This window comes from Endocarpon pusillum, assembly GCF_000464535.1.
Source record: "Endocarpon pusillum Z07020 unplaced genomic scaffold scaffold1962, whole genome shotgun sequence".
Taxonomy (NCBI): Eukaryota; Fungi; Ascomycota; class Eurotiomycetes; order Verrucariales; family Verrucariaceae; genus Endocarpon; species Endocarpon pusillum.
Window position 1 is genome coordinate 114942 of NW_006916107.1, and position 15971 is coordinate 130912.

The window sequence follows — 15971 nt, forward strand, 5'->3', positions numbered from 1 at the left end:
AGTCAGCCCTTGGTTCCAGGCTGTCGGGCTGCTTGCCTTGGGTCCTCCTGCCGACTCTGGTGCCAGTCCGCCTAATAACTTAATGTTGCTGGCGAGTTGGGTAGTTGCCAATGGGTAGGTACGCGTATCTTGTATCGTGTGACATATTCGATCCTTCTTTCGTGTGCTGAGTGCTGCTGCTACCCTCTACCCTCGCCCTGCCCTTGCTTCTCACAACTTCATCATCGTCATCACCATCATCAACCCCTTCCTACATTATCCTCCCACGCAAGACGTTTGACCTTCACTCGATTCATTCCCCTATCTGCTTCTCGTGCCCTTTCGTTTCTTCTGGTCCGCCGCGAAGAAGACCCTGCGCTGCCGCTGCGCTGCCCCACGACATCATCCCGTTTCTTCCTAGCAAATAAGCTTTCGGCACTCCTACACACCTTCCGCGCCAACGGTGCGGTGCCTGGGGCTCTTCGGCTCTTAGAGTCTTCACCTGATACTTCCTATTTTTCCTGACACTTCACCCCGGGTAAGGTCACACCGACCTTTCGAGGCAACGGTCGGTTCCTGCCTGGGCAGAGGCCACCAACGCCTTTGGGGCGGGTTGACTCAGCTTTGCCATAATCTTCGTAACAACTCGTGTCCATTCCCTCAGGTCCATTATCATGACGAGTAAATATTAAAAAGCAACCGACGAAAGAATTTCGTTTTGCTCAGGGCGTGATTGATTGTCATGCCTGGAGGATTGCCACCGGTGCTCATTACAAATACTGAAACCATCACCGAGGAAATCGATAACAACGAGCGCGTTCAAGTAGATGATGTGGCCAGATTATGGAGGGGTATTCCAGGCTCCATCTCTGCCATAAGATTATGCTTCTGACGCCTCCTCAGTCTATACTCTCAACAGTACTCATATCGAAGACGACGGAGGAACAAGACTCGAGAATTTTTTCTGGAGGATATGGAGCAACGAAAGCATTATTAATTCCATCCGTGGCAACACCCTTGCTAGGTTGTTCATGACTATATCTGAAGGAGGCAATCGGGTCCGCACTACGCCGGTGCCAACTCCACTTGCGACTACACCCACTCAGGCTTCGGTATGTTTGCTTTGTCCAGCTTAGAGCGCCTTCCCGCTGATGGGCCAGACATTTCTCAGGGCTGCTCCTCCGCAACTGGCAGCTCCGCAGACCCTTAGTGAAGAAAGTGAGCGACCTGTTGCGAGGCACAGTACAACTGAAACGGGGGCGTCCCCTGGGCCATCCACCGATCAGTCACGGATTCTTCTTCCGATTCTCAAAAAATCGCACGCTGAATTCGATGACCTACCTGAAGCTGCCAAGGTACCATCACCCAAGGCCGATGTACAAGACTTATACACCAATCCTCGGCGGAGGCAATCGTCTGAAAGCTCGGGAGCTCTTTCACCCCAGACTGGAGCTGCGGATAAGGGCCCAAAAACTGCAGGAAAGAAGAAGACGAGCTTTGCCGCAGCGACTGGGACTAGAAAGGCACGACCTGGGGCTCCGAGGAAGAGAAGCAGCCAGACATCCGGGTCTGGTGAACAGAGAAAAGGAAGCCAGACCTCTCCTTCAGCCGGAGGTCAACCGGGCAGGACGACTCCAAAATCAGCCATGGGTCTACCTTCATTGCTGAGTAAGTATACCTCTGCCAAGTTCTTGAACTTCATCTATGACATACAACGATATTGAAGAATCCTCACCACTGACAGATCATAGCCGCCGCAAACTTTGCGCTCCCGTCGAGTTCATGGCAGGACGTTGATTCACCAGCTTCGTCGCGTGCCTCGCTTGATACTACGCTCTCGACGCCGCAACAACCTTCATCATGGTTAGTTGACAAGAACTTCCGCGGCAAGTTTGTTGAGAACCAGAAACGCGCCACCAGCTCAATAAACCTTGCGGCTTTGGGGAAGGGTCAATCTGTTCGCTTTCTTGATGAGATGCCCGAGCACAGAAAATCTGCAGCTAAGGGTAAAGCGCGGATGGAGGAAGATGATGACGATGAGGAAGAAGACGAACGAGAAGAAGAAGTTGAGGCGAGCAAATCAGCAGAGCGCAGCCCACCATCAGCGGCAACTGCGGCAATCGCCGAAGACGACGATGAGGACGAAGATGACATGCCCACTCTACCGAGAACGAAGAGCCAACTCAGCATGTTGATTGACAAGGAGAGGAAATATAGCGGTAGCGCGAACCTTGGACCCCAGCTTCCAAAACAGGACAATCGAGGGAGGAAAAATGAGAAGGAAAATAATGAAGACGTGGAGGAGAATGAGCTGCTAGTTATGGCTCGAGCGGACAAGAAGGGCAAAGCAAAAGACCCTGATCAACCTTTCAAAGCGGCGGCCAAGAAAGGCTTTCTGAGGAGCGGTGGCGGTGGTGGCGGTGATGGCGGCGCAGGAGGATCGGGTAGTCCCCCGCCTGTGTTTTGAGGCATGCGCCGAGAATGGAGACGAGATATCTGTACGATCGTGAGGGAGCATGTGTACTATTCTGTCCAAACCACGAAACGATTGCGACGGCCGAAACTTACCTGTATCACCAACAGCAATATACCCCTGCATGGAGCGGAGAGCCCGGGAATGGGCAAGATAAGTAGTATCTTCAATTACTGGAAGATTTCAGCTTTCCGAGGCATCGCTGGAAGGATCCAGATGTTACTGAGATGAGCTAACGGACGAAGGTGATCAGGAATGAGAACAAATTTCTTCAACCCGCACTCCTCTTGTCTATACAACCGACCACTAGCCGTGCTGTGTTGTGCTGCATTTGCTATGCTGTGCTATACCATGCCGTGTTGTTTTGTTCTCTCCTGGCATATATCCGATGGGATAGATCAAACAGGAGTCAAGATGCGCCGACTTCAGGCTCCTTCATATCCATCACGCAACCTCGTTTTCCGATTCCATGCCATGGTCTGATCATATTATTAAATCATGCACCACCAATCTCCACTCCTCTCTTTCCACATCCTCTCCTTCCCTCCACCCTCTTCACCCCACCTAACCTAAGCACAGCACAGTACAGTACAGAAATGCGCCTAATCCTCAGTCAAATCGCCATACTCCCACATCCCCCTCCTCCCCTCCTTAGCCTCCTCCTCCAACTCGCGCAACTTCTTCAACACCTCGGGCCCCGTACCCCTCGTCTCCCACGGTCTCAATTTCCGCGGCACCATCGCCAACCCCTCGCGAATCACATCCGCATTGATACTCTCCGCCACGGAATTACTGTTCTTCGGGTCCAGCAACGTGACGTGCAGGATCCCGGTGTCGGGGGCTACGTGGTCGACGTTGGCGACCAACTCCCTCCCGTCAGTCGATTCGCTGATGAAGGCCACCGCGTCGGCGAGGTAGGTGGGCGATGTGCTTGGTAACTGGATATACGACAGGACCGCGTCGATGGCCTGGGGTTTCAGTTTCTGGGTGCTGAACTGGGGTTGGGTGAGTGGGCGCAGCTGGCTCCACGGTCGGTTCTCCGAGTTGCCGTAGTCCATGTACGTCACCTCTGCGGTTTTGGCGTCGCGGTCCACGCGGCGGATGCGCGCGCGGTACCAGTCGTTGTCGAGGCTGAATTGGGCGGCGACGATGTCGCCGACTTTGGGGGCGCTGGTTAGCGGTGAGGGTTTGGTGCTGGGGGAGAGGTGGAAGGCTTTGAAGGAGCTCATCAGCTCGGTCAGGGAGGTGGTGCCGGGCCCGATTTGTTGCAGCTTTAGGTGCCCCGTTTCCGGGTCGACGTGCGTGATGAGGACGTCTCGGTAGTCTTTTGCTTTGGGGGTTGCGGAGTTAGGAGGGGCGGTGGTGGAGTCGCCGTTCGTGGTGTCTGTGGTAGGTGCTGGCTCGGATGGTTGGGCTTCGCCTTCGTCTCTGCTGGGATCCCAGTCGTGCCACATGCCTCTTTTGGCTTCTTTGGCTTTCTTTTCTGCAGCGAAGAGCTCGTTTGCATGGCCGGACTGTTCGGCCGAGTAGGCGTGGACTTCTGCCAGGCCTTCTTCGACGAGGACCTTGGCGAAGTTCTCGCGGTTGACGTATAGGGTGCCGATGAAGCCGCCAACTTTGTCAGTGTTCTCAACGTCAATCTCGACATCCCGTTGCATGCATCTTCGGTTTGCAAAGTCGTGGGCTTCTTGACCGAATGGCTCTGATTTCTCCTCGGCATTTCTGGCTGACTTGGGTGCGCGAATACCCGAGAGGACGAAGGTGAGCTTTGCATTTTCTCGAGGCACTAGCACCACAAAACGAGAGGCAGATCTGACAAAATCGACGACCGCTGGGACTTTCTTCTGCCGTTGCAACACAGAAGCCTCCATTTTGGCCTTCTGTAGGCTTTCCGAGTAGTCCTGATACTGCTTGACAGCTGGTGGTTTCGACGCCCACATTCCTTTTCCCTCCTTTTGTGCTGCCTCTTCGGCGAGCAGGAGTGAATCGTAATCTGCGGATCGATCTTCATCGTCTCTTCGATGTCGTATCACAGACGCATAACCAGCTTCGACTAGCATCAACGCAGCATTCTTCCCATTCAGTGTGACGGTAGCAACGTCTCGCTCCTCATAGCCCTCACTGGCCGCCTTTTTGCCATCAATGCTCACCTTCACATGTTTGCCAATTAGTTTTTTTCGAAGAAATTCCTTTGCATCTGCTGAAAACGGTGATTGTTTGGGATCGGAGGGTTTGGGCTGTCGAATGCTACTAAGGTTGATCTTCTTTTCTGGACCGGCACGTGGTCGTATAAATATCGTATCCGCATTCAGAACTCGGACGACAGTATAATCGGCATCCGGCGCACCTCCAGCTTTCGGAGCAGCGTGGCCGGCAAAGAGTCCTTTTCGAGCATCTTTGGCAGCTTTCTCTGATTGTCGGAAGGCCGCCATATCGTTCCCAAGCATGGTGACATGCTGATCATTGCATCGAGCGAGGCCAGCATCAAGTAGGAACTGCGCAATATTGCCTCTAGGATGTATCACAGACCCTATCAGCTGATTCTGCGGGGTTGATCCCACCAACTGAATAGCACACTTCCGTTGAAGTAATCTCTCTTCAACAAACTGTTGCGCCTCAGTTCCGTAAGCTTCGGCGGGAATTTCTTTGCCATCTGGTGAAGTTCGCTTTGTTGAGGGCGTCCGTACTCCGGCAACAACAAGAATTGTCTGAATGTGCTTCTGTGGCGAAACCAACAAGCGCACAATCAAGCGATCCCCAGTCAGCACCTTCTCTATTATGGCGTCTAATGGCTTTCCCTTGTGTTCTTCGACCAGAGCATTCGGATCCGTCACCTCGTAAGACGTCTCTATCTTCGCACCTGTGGAACTCCATACGCCTATTGCGGCATTTCTGGCTGAGGATTCGAGATTGCGCAGCTTTTCAAGATATGCAGCAGCATCTTCGGTTTCCTCCTTCTTGCCAGCGTCGTCTCGCAATTTGGCCCATCCTTCGGCTACCACCCGATCGGGGAAGCTGGGCCCATTGGGCAGGTTGACTCGACCATACTCTCGCTTTGTGGTGGGAACGGTATAAAAGGTCTCGAAGGTGATCACTTTTCCAACAAGTAACTCTCTCAGGAATTCTCTTGATTGAAACGCGAATGGCTCATTGAAGGTTAACAGAGACCCTTGTAAGAGCGCATCAGGCTCACCTCGTCTCCCTCTCTTTTCAGTCTTGGTGCAGAGATGTAGGCTAAGCTAAGGGTTCTCTCAGCACCTTTTGGGTTGGTCAATATTAGGGTATCTCCAGAAAGCACGCTTTTGACTTTGGCTTGAAGGACAGGCATTGTTGATCTAATGGTCCACAGCACGGATCTTAGGAGACTTCAGGTGTTGCCGAAGCTGAGAACCAAGAAGCAGGTCTATGTGTGAGCAAAGAACTTAATGCAGAAAGCTGGCTGGCAAGATCTGCTTATTCGAGTCAAGAACTTTTTAAATTCGTGCATGATCCGACTCTATTTATGTAGCTTGGCAGTGTCGCGTGTTATTGCGTCAACCATACGGAGTACTTCCTCACTCAGGTAGACAACCCACATAATTTGGCCAGTCTTGAACATAGGCAGTCTTCCAAAGACCACCGGCATTAGCCTTCCGCCCTGATGGCGTATCCCGGACGTCTTAGGTACATAAGCGGTGAAGCACGCTAAATAGTGATGTCCTTATACAACTGAAGTACAAAGCCTCGATCAACTCTTTCCTGTTGTGAGATAGCTTCCATCGTCCAGGTCTGGATTCCTATTGGCTCGAAGCCTTGCAATACTGTCGTGCATGCTTCATAATCAGTATCTTTGCTTCACATGGTATATGCCCCAAAGTAGTCCCTGCTGGCGTAAGTCCACGAGTGCAGTCACCAAAAGAGTGGCACAGGTGCCACATGTAGGCAACAAAGAAATACCGCTGCTAAGACTCAAGTTGAGGTTGTTGAGCTAATTGGCAGACGGTAGTATTGAACCAAAAAGGCCAGGGTCATTCATATATACCAAGGTGGATAAGATCAGACTTGCCATTTCACTGTTATTGGATGCTCATGCATGGTCGGCCACGTCGCAAAAAGGGCTTTGAACCGCGTCCACATTGGCAGTATCAAAAGAGCCCTGATTTTGGTTCCCACATCGAGCGGTTGAATCGGAGCCCGAGTTACAGTGTCCTCAGACATTTAGAACCCCATCTCTTCCTGATCATCAAAACAATGGAACTTTATTCTTGCAGGTCACCCCGAATGCTCAAGATATTATGGAGAACGAGAAGATCTTCGGATTACTACACAAAGAAGACCAGCAACGTAAATACCAAAACATTTTTCTTGCGCATCTCGCCGTCCACGTCACGGTCATTGGCATCCCGTGGTGCCGCACCTCTGGCGTCCGGTATCACCAACGGTCTATCCAATGGCTCCACCAATTCGGCCCATCTAGGGACTTTTTCAAACACCTTAGGTCGGGATTTTAGCTCCGCCATCAACTCATCGTGAATGATTGGTGGCGTATCTCGTGGCAGTCCCCGGTCTATGAGGCGATTGAATGCTTTGACGAGGAGGTAGGGGATCGTGGCCAGAACAGCGCGTTGGTCCCTCTCCTGGACAACAGAAGGCGGTGGTTCGGGGATATCGCAAACACGCCATTGGTGCTGGTTCCAGAAATACTCTATCTCGTTGCGCAGGGTGAGGTGGCGGCCTCCGAGGATAGCGACATAGATCCGATAGACGGTAGCAAGAGGAGTGTCGTGCTGTAGCTGGCGCGGATAGAATTCGGAGAATTTGTCTCGGGATGAAAGGAGCACTTGGACTGGTGGAAGTGCATAGGCGGAAGAAGGAGGAGGCAGTTTATGACCAAATGTCTTGCCGAAAAGACTTGTAAGACTGCAGGTCATTTTTTCAGGCATGGTCGAGGTGAACGCAACCTAAAAACAGCAGACTCAAAGGAGCTGCGCAGTGTGCCTGCTATGTAGTAGCTGGTATGCTTTTTGCGGATTGAATGCTCGTACTCAGACAAGTACTCGGTGGACTCTATCTAGGTAGCAGTATCTTTGTGGCGCTCTGAGTCGAGGTGAAAGTCACTTCACTTCACTCATGACCATTATCACATCTGGCTTGAGTGACAAGAGCAATGAAGTCAGACTTGTAGACTGGTGGCCGGCTCTTTAAGGATTGTGTCCACAATGACGGTCCATAACAGCTTGACGAAAGATATATCAATAAAACATTACATTGTATTAGGATGCTGCATTCCTTGCAGCTTTTTTGTTCTTCTCACTACGACCCCGGAAGCTGACTCTTGCGGGACCACCCGCTAAGGTTGTCCTCCTATTCCAATCGCTTCCGTATAGTGCATGCTTTCCCCTTCGTGTACGCTGAGCATAATCGTGCATACCATGATATAGTACTTGGCCTCTTTCTATTGGTGTAACTCCAATAATATCAGCCATTTGGACAATGGTCGATCTAATGTCCGAAATATTGACATGCATGTCAATGTCACAAAGACAGAGCTTGGGGAGAATGTTGTGTATGAAGGCTAAAGGCAGTAACGAACAAGATGTCAAAAGTAGCATCCGGCCAGCCACCAATGAGCTTTGTAATTTCAGTCATGGTATCCGAAGGGAAAGAAACTTGTCGAACATGTTGATGTCCTCACACATGAAGGAAGCCGGTGTTATTTCTGACCTGGTTGTGGTTCGTCAGTCATATCCTGCACCAAATGTGGCAAACGCCTTCTTCGGCCTCCAGAATGTTTTATCCTTCTCGTAGGATGGTGATCGCTGACAGCTTACGAGCCATCAAGTCCTGTTGAAAGAGTCGTAGCTGTTTTGAAGAGGCATATTGTGGGGAATGTTTCGGCTGGGTTCACTGATGCCATATTATGCAATGCATACACCAGCCTGATCTGCAGTACCGCCCATGACTGCAGTGTTGGCTTTCCAAGAGCCTTCCCCCATTTAGTGTCCCCTCTCCACCGAGCATCAACTATTAACCTCGAGAACAGCGGCGCTCGGCAAGGGTTTGTTGACCCTTCTCCTTTCAATCTGCTCTGCTACAGACCCCTAGTCTTCTCCGGATCCATCTGATTTTCCGGCTCTAGACCACTTCTTTCCTTGACCGCTTTGAAAGCTGGTCGTCCTCCGTAGAGCTGCCCACCCCCACCACCTGCTCCCTTAATCTGAGTGCCTCCGCCACCCTCCAATTCCTGCGAGACACTGATGGGTTGGTTGCCTCTGAACCGTTTGCGCATATCCACCAATCCTCGCTTGCACTGCCCAAGGCCTCGCTTCAGTTGTTGGCATTGCGTGGGCAGAGTGTCAAGAAGAGGAGGTGTCAGACATTCGACTGGGGTATGCCGCTCGACGAGGATACAGTCACTGTTCTGTAAGCAGTTGGCGAGAGCAGCACCTGGCCACAAGATCTTAGCAAGTCAAGGCCGGGTATCCACGGCTGAGAAAACGTAGAAGAGATATGATGACATACGGATTTCTTTGCAAGAAGAGGGCATCGCAGATAAGCTGCCTGATTTTTTGACCGCCGTAAACCAGAGTCGGCTGCGAGGATAGAGCTAGGAAATATACCCAACATGATCTAGTTAGAAGGAATAAGACGATTGCCACGCTTGCAAGCGAGTGCACCAAGAGTCCTTCTGAGAATGTTGCCAGCTGTAGCCGGGGCTTAGCCGGGGCTTGATTACTTAAACATTGGCATCGCTTTTTTACCACTAACCTCCATCTTCGTCGACACAACTGTACCCGCCAAATGATCACGGTTAGAATCATACAAGAAGCATTTCCTGCATAGCACTGCATAGCAGGATCGTCAATCAAGCCTCTTTGCAGAACTCGAGTACCTTGGTATTATCTCCACCATTCATATTTGTGAAGCTCTTGCTCCTATGCTATTTCAAGCTACCGCCACACATGTTGAACGCGTCACAAACTCCAATGATGTTTTCACAGGACAATGTTCAACAGTGTATTTTATTAAGGACTAGATGGGGTATCAGAGAAAGACTTCTTGAGTCAATTAGGATCTGACCACTGGCCCAAATGCTACCTGAAACTAAAGGTGGTGAAGGAGGTGTCGCGCGTCAACTTCGTCCCTGGTTTCACAACCCTCAAAACGCTCCTTTCATGTCCGCCGATGGAAGTACACCATCCACAATCCAAGGTATATAGTGTAACCTATCTCCCCTGCTGACCACTGTCCACTGTGTTCAGCCACATCAAGCCACTCCTTTCTATCGTTCTTTTCTCATTCGCTTCACCTGCTGGTCAGGTTTCCATTCCTTCAGCCAGCGTAACTATCCGGTCTTTCAAGCTTTTTGCTATCGTCATATTTCTTCATTGCTTATTTATCCGATCATGATCGTCCCTCTTTCAACAACTCTTCTTGCTGCTTCTGTCTTGACTGCATCTCCGACTGCTCTCAGGCGTGCCGTGCAACAGCTTGATCAAGCTGCATTCGAAGAAGCTCAGGTCCGAGATGATACAGCTACACGGGCATTTTCCGACACGGCAATCAAGGTGTGTACCTTCATCCGTGGAATGTACCATGCCCTAATATACTCTGTAGACTTCTGGCGGAAAATGTCTCTCAGTCGATCAATTGTCCGGGGACTTCCGAGCAAATCTTACGCCTGTTCAGGTAACTGCTTGTAACAGCACTGATGGTCAGAAATGGGACATTATCACCAGTGGTAAACACAACAACCAAAAAAGAGCTATGCTGGTTGTCAGTACTCTGGTAACCGCCTTCCATTCAACCTGTCCTACCCAACTCAGTCTAACAAATATATAGACACAAGCCTGTCTTAACTTTGATCCTCGTCGCGCCGCTGGAAACCAAGTCAATCTCTTTTCGTGTGGTGGGCGTGCCGATGGTGGTGAGTACAGGCCCTCCCTGCATGCTGACCACAACTCTGATCACATGATGTACAGGTGGTGAACAAACCGATTCTCAAATTTTCGATTTTGCGGGTGGTGCTGGTCCTTTGGCACTTGCGCTCAAGAACGATGCCGGAAGCTGCTTGGCAGTCAAGGGAAACGTCCTCGATCAAGCCTCTTGTTCTGAAGGCGATGCGACGCAGTCTTTTACTTTTGGCTAGGTTTGCATTCAAGGACGTCCCAATCTCAGATGGGCACGTCGCTCCTCAATCTCTTGGTCTATGTTATTGATGTTTCGTGGGCCTTGGTCTTTGGCTGTTTAGAACATGTCATGGTCAGCGTCGAAATGGTGGGCGTACCAGAAGTCGTTAAGAGAACCTTCAGTCACATTATTTGAGCCTTGCGTGGCACCCCTTTTCTTACCCATCTCCATGCTCCCTTAAGAGGATGTGGTTCTACAGAGCACATGAAGCACCGGTGTACGTACATATACAAATAAAATAACTGGTCTGCCTGACCCACGTATCATACTAAACAACAAATTCCATTCCTATAAATCACAGACCAGATATGACCAGACTCGCAGCAGACGCGCGTATAAGAAGACAAGAAGATGAGGCGAGCAAAAAATTACATCTCGAACAACAGGTTATTGGGGTGGCCCCCCGGCGCTACGATAAAATTTCCCCATTGATTCTTTTCGCGGTAAGTGTACTACCCGACTCGGAAATCCATGTCCCTTCCGTCCACCGAACCGAAATTTGGGCATCTTTTCAGTCGAGCCAAGTGTCTCCCGCATCCCGAAAGGAGCATGATCAGAAGCATTCATCTTAACAACCAAGTCGCCCTCTTCGGATGCAGTACTGGTTACCGCCTCGACACTACACACGAAGGCTGGGACTCGTGGCTCTGGTGGGCTTCGGTGTCGTCAAAAAGAATAAAAAAAGCATTGGATGCACTATTGCTATCATGTACTTAGTCCTCTAACTAGTAGTTATCCACAAGTTGAAGTACAATTTGGTTCACCATGTGCCTTTTGGAGCAATCGAACTACCCGATCGGGAATATGCATCACGTGCATCCATCCTACGAGCTGACGATTTTGGAAATTCTGAGAAGGTTCTGTCGTTGTGCCAAGCTGGCTCGAGAACATAATTAAGTTTACTAGCAGCTTACAACCAGGAGAGCCATGCCAGGGAGGCGGCTTTTTGGCCGTGCTCCTGCGTGTGAGGGGTGAGAATCTTACAGCTCTGACAGTACTGAATGTTCTTAGAGCAAGTATCGAACATCCTGCAACCCATGGCTAGGAAGCAGCACCTGGTGAGGCCAAAATGAAAAGTCGCGCCAGCCAATGACTTTACCCCAATCCTCACAACTATAGATCTGGGCTCGTGCTACGCTTTGACATATGCTCGGTGAAACCTCGTGTTCTGTTGTTGCTGCTGCTGGGAATGCAGATTGGTTATTGACTTCGCCGTTGTCTGTTATGCACGAGACGAAGTCTACCATCGTGATATGTCCTCCAGGACGAATGCTTCAGTAAACACTTTTCGGAGTCTTGCTGACTGACTGTCCTCCCATGAATATTCGTTAGGTCGAATGGGATATGTGGTGATACGGCATTGAGACTGTCTTCATATTCGTAGAGCAGCCATGCTTGTGTGGCGTCGTGAATTCCTCCATGTGTTAAGCGAAATTGTCGCGGCTAATTGTCGAACAGGTTCAGGACCTCAAACAGTAGCTGCTTACTCGACAGGTTTGAACCCAGAGAGCGCCGTTTGCATAATTGCTTGAGTCTTCATTTTCAAGATCAGATCATGAATCAAGCTTCTCCCCCACGTCTTCAAACTCTACCAACTCAACACCCGACCCTACGACTTCTCCCTGGCCATGAACTACTCTTTTCACGACCAGACCCTCGCCTGGACTTCTGATCACTGTTTCCATTTTCATGCTTTCAATTATCAGCAATGCTTGATCCTTCTTCATCACGTCTCCTGCTTGCACATCAACACGTAAAATCTTGCATGGCATGGGTGACAGTAAAGAATTCGGATTTTCAGTGACGCCAAGGGCTGCAGATAGCCAGGTGGGCGGTGCAGGAAGGAGGCGGTATAGACTGCCCCGAGCAAAGATATGGATAGGTAAGGTTGCGGAGGACCTGATGGCGGAGGATGGAATGATGACACGGGATGTGAGACGAGTGCTTGGGAAATATGTAGTCAAAGTTGACGTTGAAATATCAAAGTTCGCTGAGCATGCAACATCCCTAAAGGTTTGAGACTCAAGAATCGAGACGGAGAAACGGCCTGGACTGGTTTGACGCAAATGGACGCTATATGGATGCGGCTTCACACCGAGCTTCGGTTCTTCATCGGCGGATAGAAAATGGAATACACGGGACTGAAAGTCAGAATAGGGTGATAGCCATGCTAAGGCATTACTTGCTCTCAAGGGCGATGGCGACTTCGAGAAGGAGCTCTGAAAGAATGAAGCGATAGCGCCTTGTGCTAAGATCTCATCGTCGAGGCGCTTTGGAGTGAAGAGCTCATCTCGATGCTTGTCAATGTAGCCTGTTTCTACCGCACCCCGCAAGAAATCCTCAGACTTGCACAGTCTCTTCAGAAATTCAATATTCGTGATCGGGCCTGCGACTTCATACTCGTCAAGAGCTAGGGTAAGACTTCTCACTGCCTCTTCTCTAGTGTCACCTCTTACAATCAACTTTGCGATCATCGGATCGTAATGACTGGACACTTCGTCACCTTCGATAAACCCACTGTCAACCCTGACATTCTCGGTTTGCGTTGGCAGGCGTACGTGCAAAAGCTTGCCAGAATCAGGGATGAAGCCTTTTGCTGGGTTCTCAGCATATATACGAGCCTCAATTGCATGACCCCGGGTGCCGATTGCAGCCTCGACTTGTTCTTGATTTTGGGGCAATGGTCTACCCTCTGGGACCATGATTTGCCAATGCACCAGATCAAGGCCAGTGACCATCTCCGTCACTGGATGCTCGACCTGCAATCTCGTATTCATCTCCATGAAGAAGAACTCTCCAGAGTCATTGTCGAAGATGAACTCCACAGTGCCCGCACCCTCATACTTTACTGCTAAAGCTGCAGCCCTGGCTTTCTCCCAGAGATCATTTCTCGTTCGAGGGTCCAGATGCGGAGCAGGTGACTCTTCTAAGATCTTCTGGTGCCGGCGTTGTATACTACAATCGCGCTCTCCAAGGGCGACACAGTTACCGAACTTGTCTGCAAATACCTGAACCTCAATGTGTCGCGGCGTGGTGATGTACCTTTCGATCAAGACATCGTCATTACCAAAACTATTCTTTGATTCTGATTTTGCCGATTCAAGCATTTCTGAGAATTCGGCAGCTGATCTTGCTATGCGCATTCCTTTTCCTCCTCCACCACGGACAGCCTTGATCAGCACTGGGAAACCAATTTCCTCCGCTTGTTGAGCCAAGGTATCTAGGGACTGGTCTCGACCGTGATAGCCTGGCACACATGGTACCCCCGCCTTATTCATGATATCCTTGCTCCTTGCCTTGTCTCCCATGTCTTCAATAGCCTTCCATGGAGGTCCAATGAACACAATTCCTTCTTCTGTGCACCTCCTGGCAAAAGCAGCGTTTTCTGAGAGAAAGCCATAACCTGGATGGATTGCTTTACACTTCTGTGACTTTGCAACATGGAGTATCTTGTCCTGGTCAAGATAAGCCCCCGTTTCTCCCAGATTGAAGGCCCATTGTGAGGAATGCGCATGTTGAGATTTGGCGTCAGGGTTCGTGTAAAGGGTTGTCGTACGGATGCCATGTTGAGCAGCAGTGCGGGTAACTCTCAGAGCAATCTCTCCTCGGTTGGCTATCAATATCGAATCGAGAGGATCAACGTTCGACTGCGGTGCGGAGGTGGAGATTTGTTTGCGTGGACCTCCTGCAACGACAGGGGACCGAAATGCGATGCGGTAGGGTGTCGATAGAGGCAGAATGGTTGCTCGAGGCATCTTCAGGCGTTGCTGTTGAAAAGATGCCTCAGCTCTGTGTCTTCGTGAGATAGAACAACATATAACAACCAGGCAGATCCCAGTTGCGTTGAAGTAGTTGTCCTCCCGTATGATTACATACTACATATCCCAATTGTCCTCCGCGAATAGCCGGGCCTTCTCAAACTGGGGTTGACATTGCGGGGGGAAGCTTTTCCTGGAGCGCGTTCAGCTCTTGGCAGCATTCGTCTGGTCTTCAAGCTTCAGTTCTCCGGGATCACTCGCAGCATCTGCGGTCGGAAGGCATTGGATTTGAGAGCACTTGTGTCACAGACGACATACTTGAGTCTTTCGACCACCGAGTAGTTTCTTTTAGTGTCTTTTGTTACGATCCATGCCAGACCTTGTCTAATCACCCCGTAAACGGCTGCCTGCATCAGCTGGTCTTCGAAGTTACGTGGGTAGTCCTCGATCCTGCTCCTCTGATCGATGGGGCCAAAAATCCTTACGTTGAACCAAGCTTTCGGCATTTCGATCACTGTTGCCTTCGATCATGTCAGACGATGGATATTTCTATGATGACGAAGCCGACGACTTTGAAGGAGATCTATTTTGGAATGACGATGGCGAGATTGTACTTGCCGTAAGACCATCTCACAGCGTACCGTCTTTTTGATAGGATGGCGATGGTTGACGCTATTGCAGGACGATCTTGCCGAACACACTCTTCCATCTCCCGTATATGCCGAAGATGGTGCGTACGAGACCATGGATGGTTATTCGGACTGGGAGTACTATTCGGACGACTACTATGACGACGATCCCACTCTGTTGAAAGACAACCCGCAGGAAGGTAGCCTCTTACGAACAAACAAGTCCAACAGTTCCAACGGCTTGCCCCGGGGAAAGAAGCGCAAGCTTGCCGCTACAAGTGACATTCAGGTTTATCCCTCAGTGGTGACTTCAAAGAGCACAGGACCATGGGACCCTCCCCCAAAGGCCACTGGCTGGAGATCATCTTCTGTTGAGAACAAGGAGAAGAAGCTTTATGAACCAGGCATGGGAGAGCGGGTTGCACTTCTTGGTAATTGGCGGGAGGTTTTCAGATCAAGTCAACCCTTCGGCAGGCAACAGAGGAATAGCGAGTTAGGCACTCGCAGTAAGAGTGATAGAGGATATGGAAAAAGTCTCCCTATACCTACTACAAAAACAACTCTGCCACAAAATGTTGAGCTCAATGGACATACGGAAGAGCCGGACGCAAATGAAGACGAAGGAGCAGCACCGAAAGACTACAAAAGACGTCAAACGTCATATCTACAAGGTCCGCCAGTTTCACGACACCACAAAGTTGTTGTTGAGATACCTGTACAGCGAGTCAACGGAGTGAAAAAGGACAGACCAGGGAATCAGACGGGGACAGCATCGAAACCTCCAGCAGGCAGAAAACGAAAAGCAAGTGATGTTGAACATGAGAACAGCGATGGAGCTCTTCCTAAGCCTCCTGCGAAAAGGGCTGCCTCGGGTAGGGTTCCATTGAAGAGCAAGAAGAAAGCGAAGTCTCCACCGTTACCTTCTGCAAGGACCACACGAAGCAGAAAGAAGTGAAATTGGTC

General features: G+C 50.3%; 6 protein-coding genes across 6 annotated transcripts; 3 read left to right on the plus strand and 3 right to left on the minus strand.

Moving 5' to 3' along the window:
- Positions 1 to 1010: 1010 nt before the first annotated feature.
- Positions 1011 to 2446, plus strand: EPUS_06561 (uncharacterized protein; the record flags this gene model as incomplete). Its single annotated transcript, XM_007803080.1, has 3 exons — positions 1011 to 1091; positions 1140 to 1647; positions 1731 to 2446. The coding sequence occupies 3 exons, from the start codon at positions 1011 to 1013 to the stop codon at positions 2444 to 2446; spliced, it is 1305 nt and encodes a 434-aa protein (XP_007801271.1).
- A 608-nt stretch (positions 2447 to 3054) lies between these two features.
- Positions 3055 to 7374, minus strand: EPUS_06562 (uncharacterized protein; the record flags this gene model as incomplete). Its single annotated transcript, XM_007803081.1, has 2 exons — positions 3055 to 5691; positions 6784 to 7374. 2 exons carry the CDS (start codon positions 7372 to 7374, stop codon positions 3055 to 3057), a joined length of 3228 nt encoding a protein of 1075 aa, XP_007801272.1.
- Positions 7375 to 8522: 1148 nt separating this feature from the next.
- EPUS_06563 (uncharacterized protein) lies at positions 8523 to 8978 on the minus strand (the record flags this gene model as incomplete). The annotated part of the gene is made up of 2 exons (XM_007803082.1): positions 8523 to 8878; positions 8954 to 8978. The coding sequence occupies 2 exons, from the start codon at positions 8976 to 8978 to the stop codon at positions 8523 to 8525; spliced, it is 381 nt and encodes a 126-aa protein (XP_007801273.1).
- Positions 8979 to 9837: 859 nt separating this feature from the next.
- On the plus strand, positions 9838 to 10580 carry EPUS_06564 (uncharacterized protein; the record flags this gene model as incomplete). The annotated part of the gene is made up of 4 exons (XM_007803083.1): positions 9838 to 9999; positions 10049 to 10219; positions 10274 to 10358; positions 10414 to 10580. 4 exons carry the CDS (start codon positions 9838 to 9840, stop codon positions 10578 to 10580), a joined length of 585 nt encoding a protein of 194 aa, XP_007801274.1.
- A 1594-nt stretch (positions 10581 to 12174) lies between these two features.
- EPUS_06565 (uncharacterized protein) lies at positions 12175 to 14376 on the minus strand (the record flags this gene model as incomplete). Its single annotated transcript, XM_007803084.1, has 1 exon — positions 12175 to 14376. One exon carries the CDS (start codon positions 14374 to 14376, stop codon positions 12175 to 12177), a length of 2202 nt encoding a protein of 733 aa, XP_007801275.1.
- Positions 14377 to 14908: 532 nt separating this feature from the next.
- EPUS_06566 (uncharacterized protein) lies at positions 14909 to 15963 on the plus strand (the record flags this gene model as incomplete). Its single annotated transcript, XM_007803085.1, has 2 exons — positions 14909 to 14998; positions 15061 to 15963. The coding sequence occupies 2 exons, from the start codon at positions 14909 to 14911 to the stop codon at positions 15961 to 15963; spliced, it is 993 nt and encodes a 330-aa protein (XP_007801276.1).
- Positions 15964 to 15971: the final 8 nt, after the last annotated feature.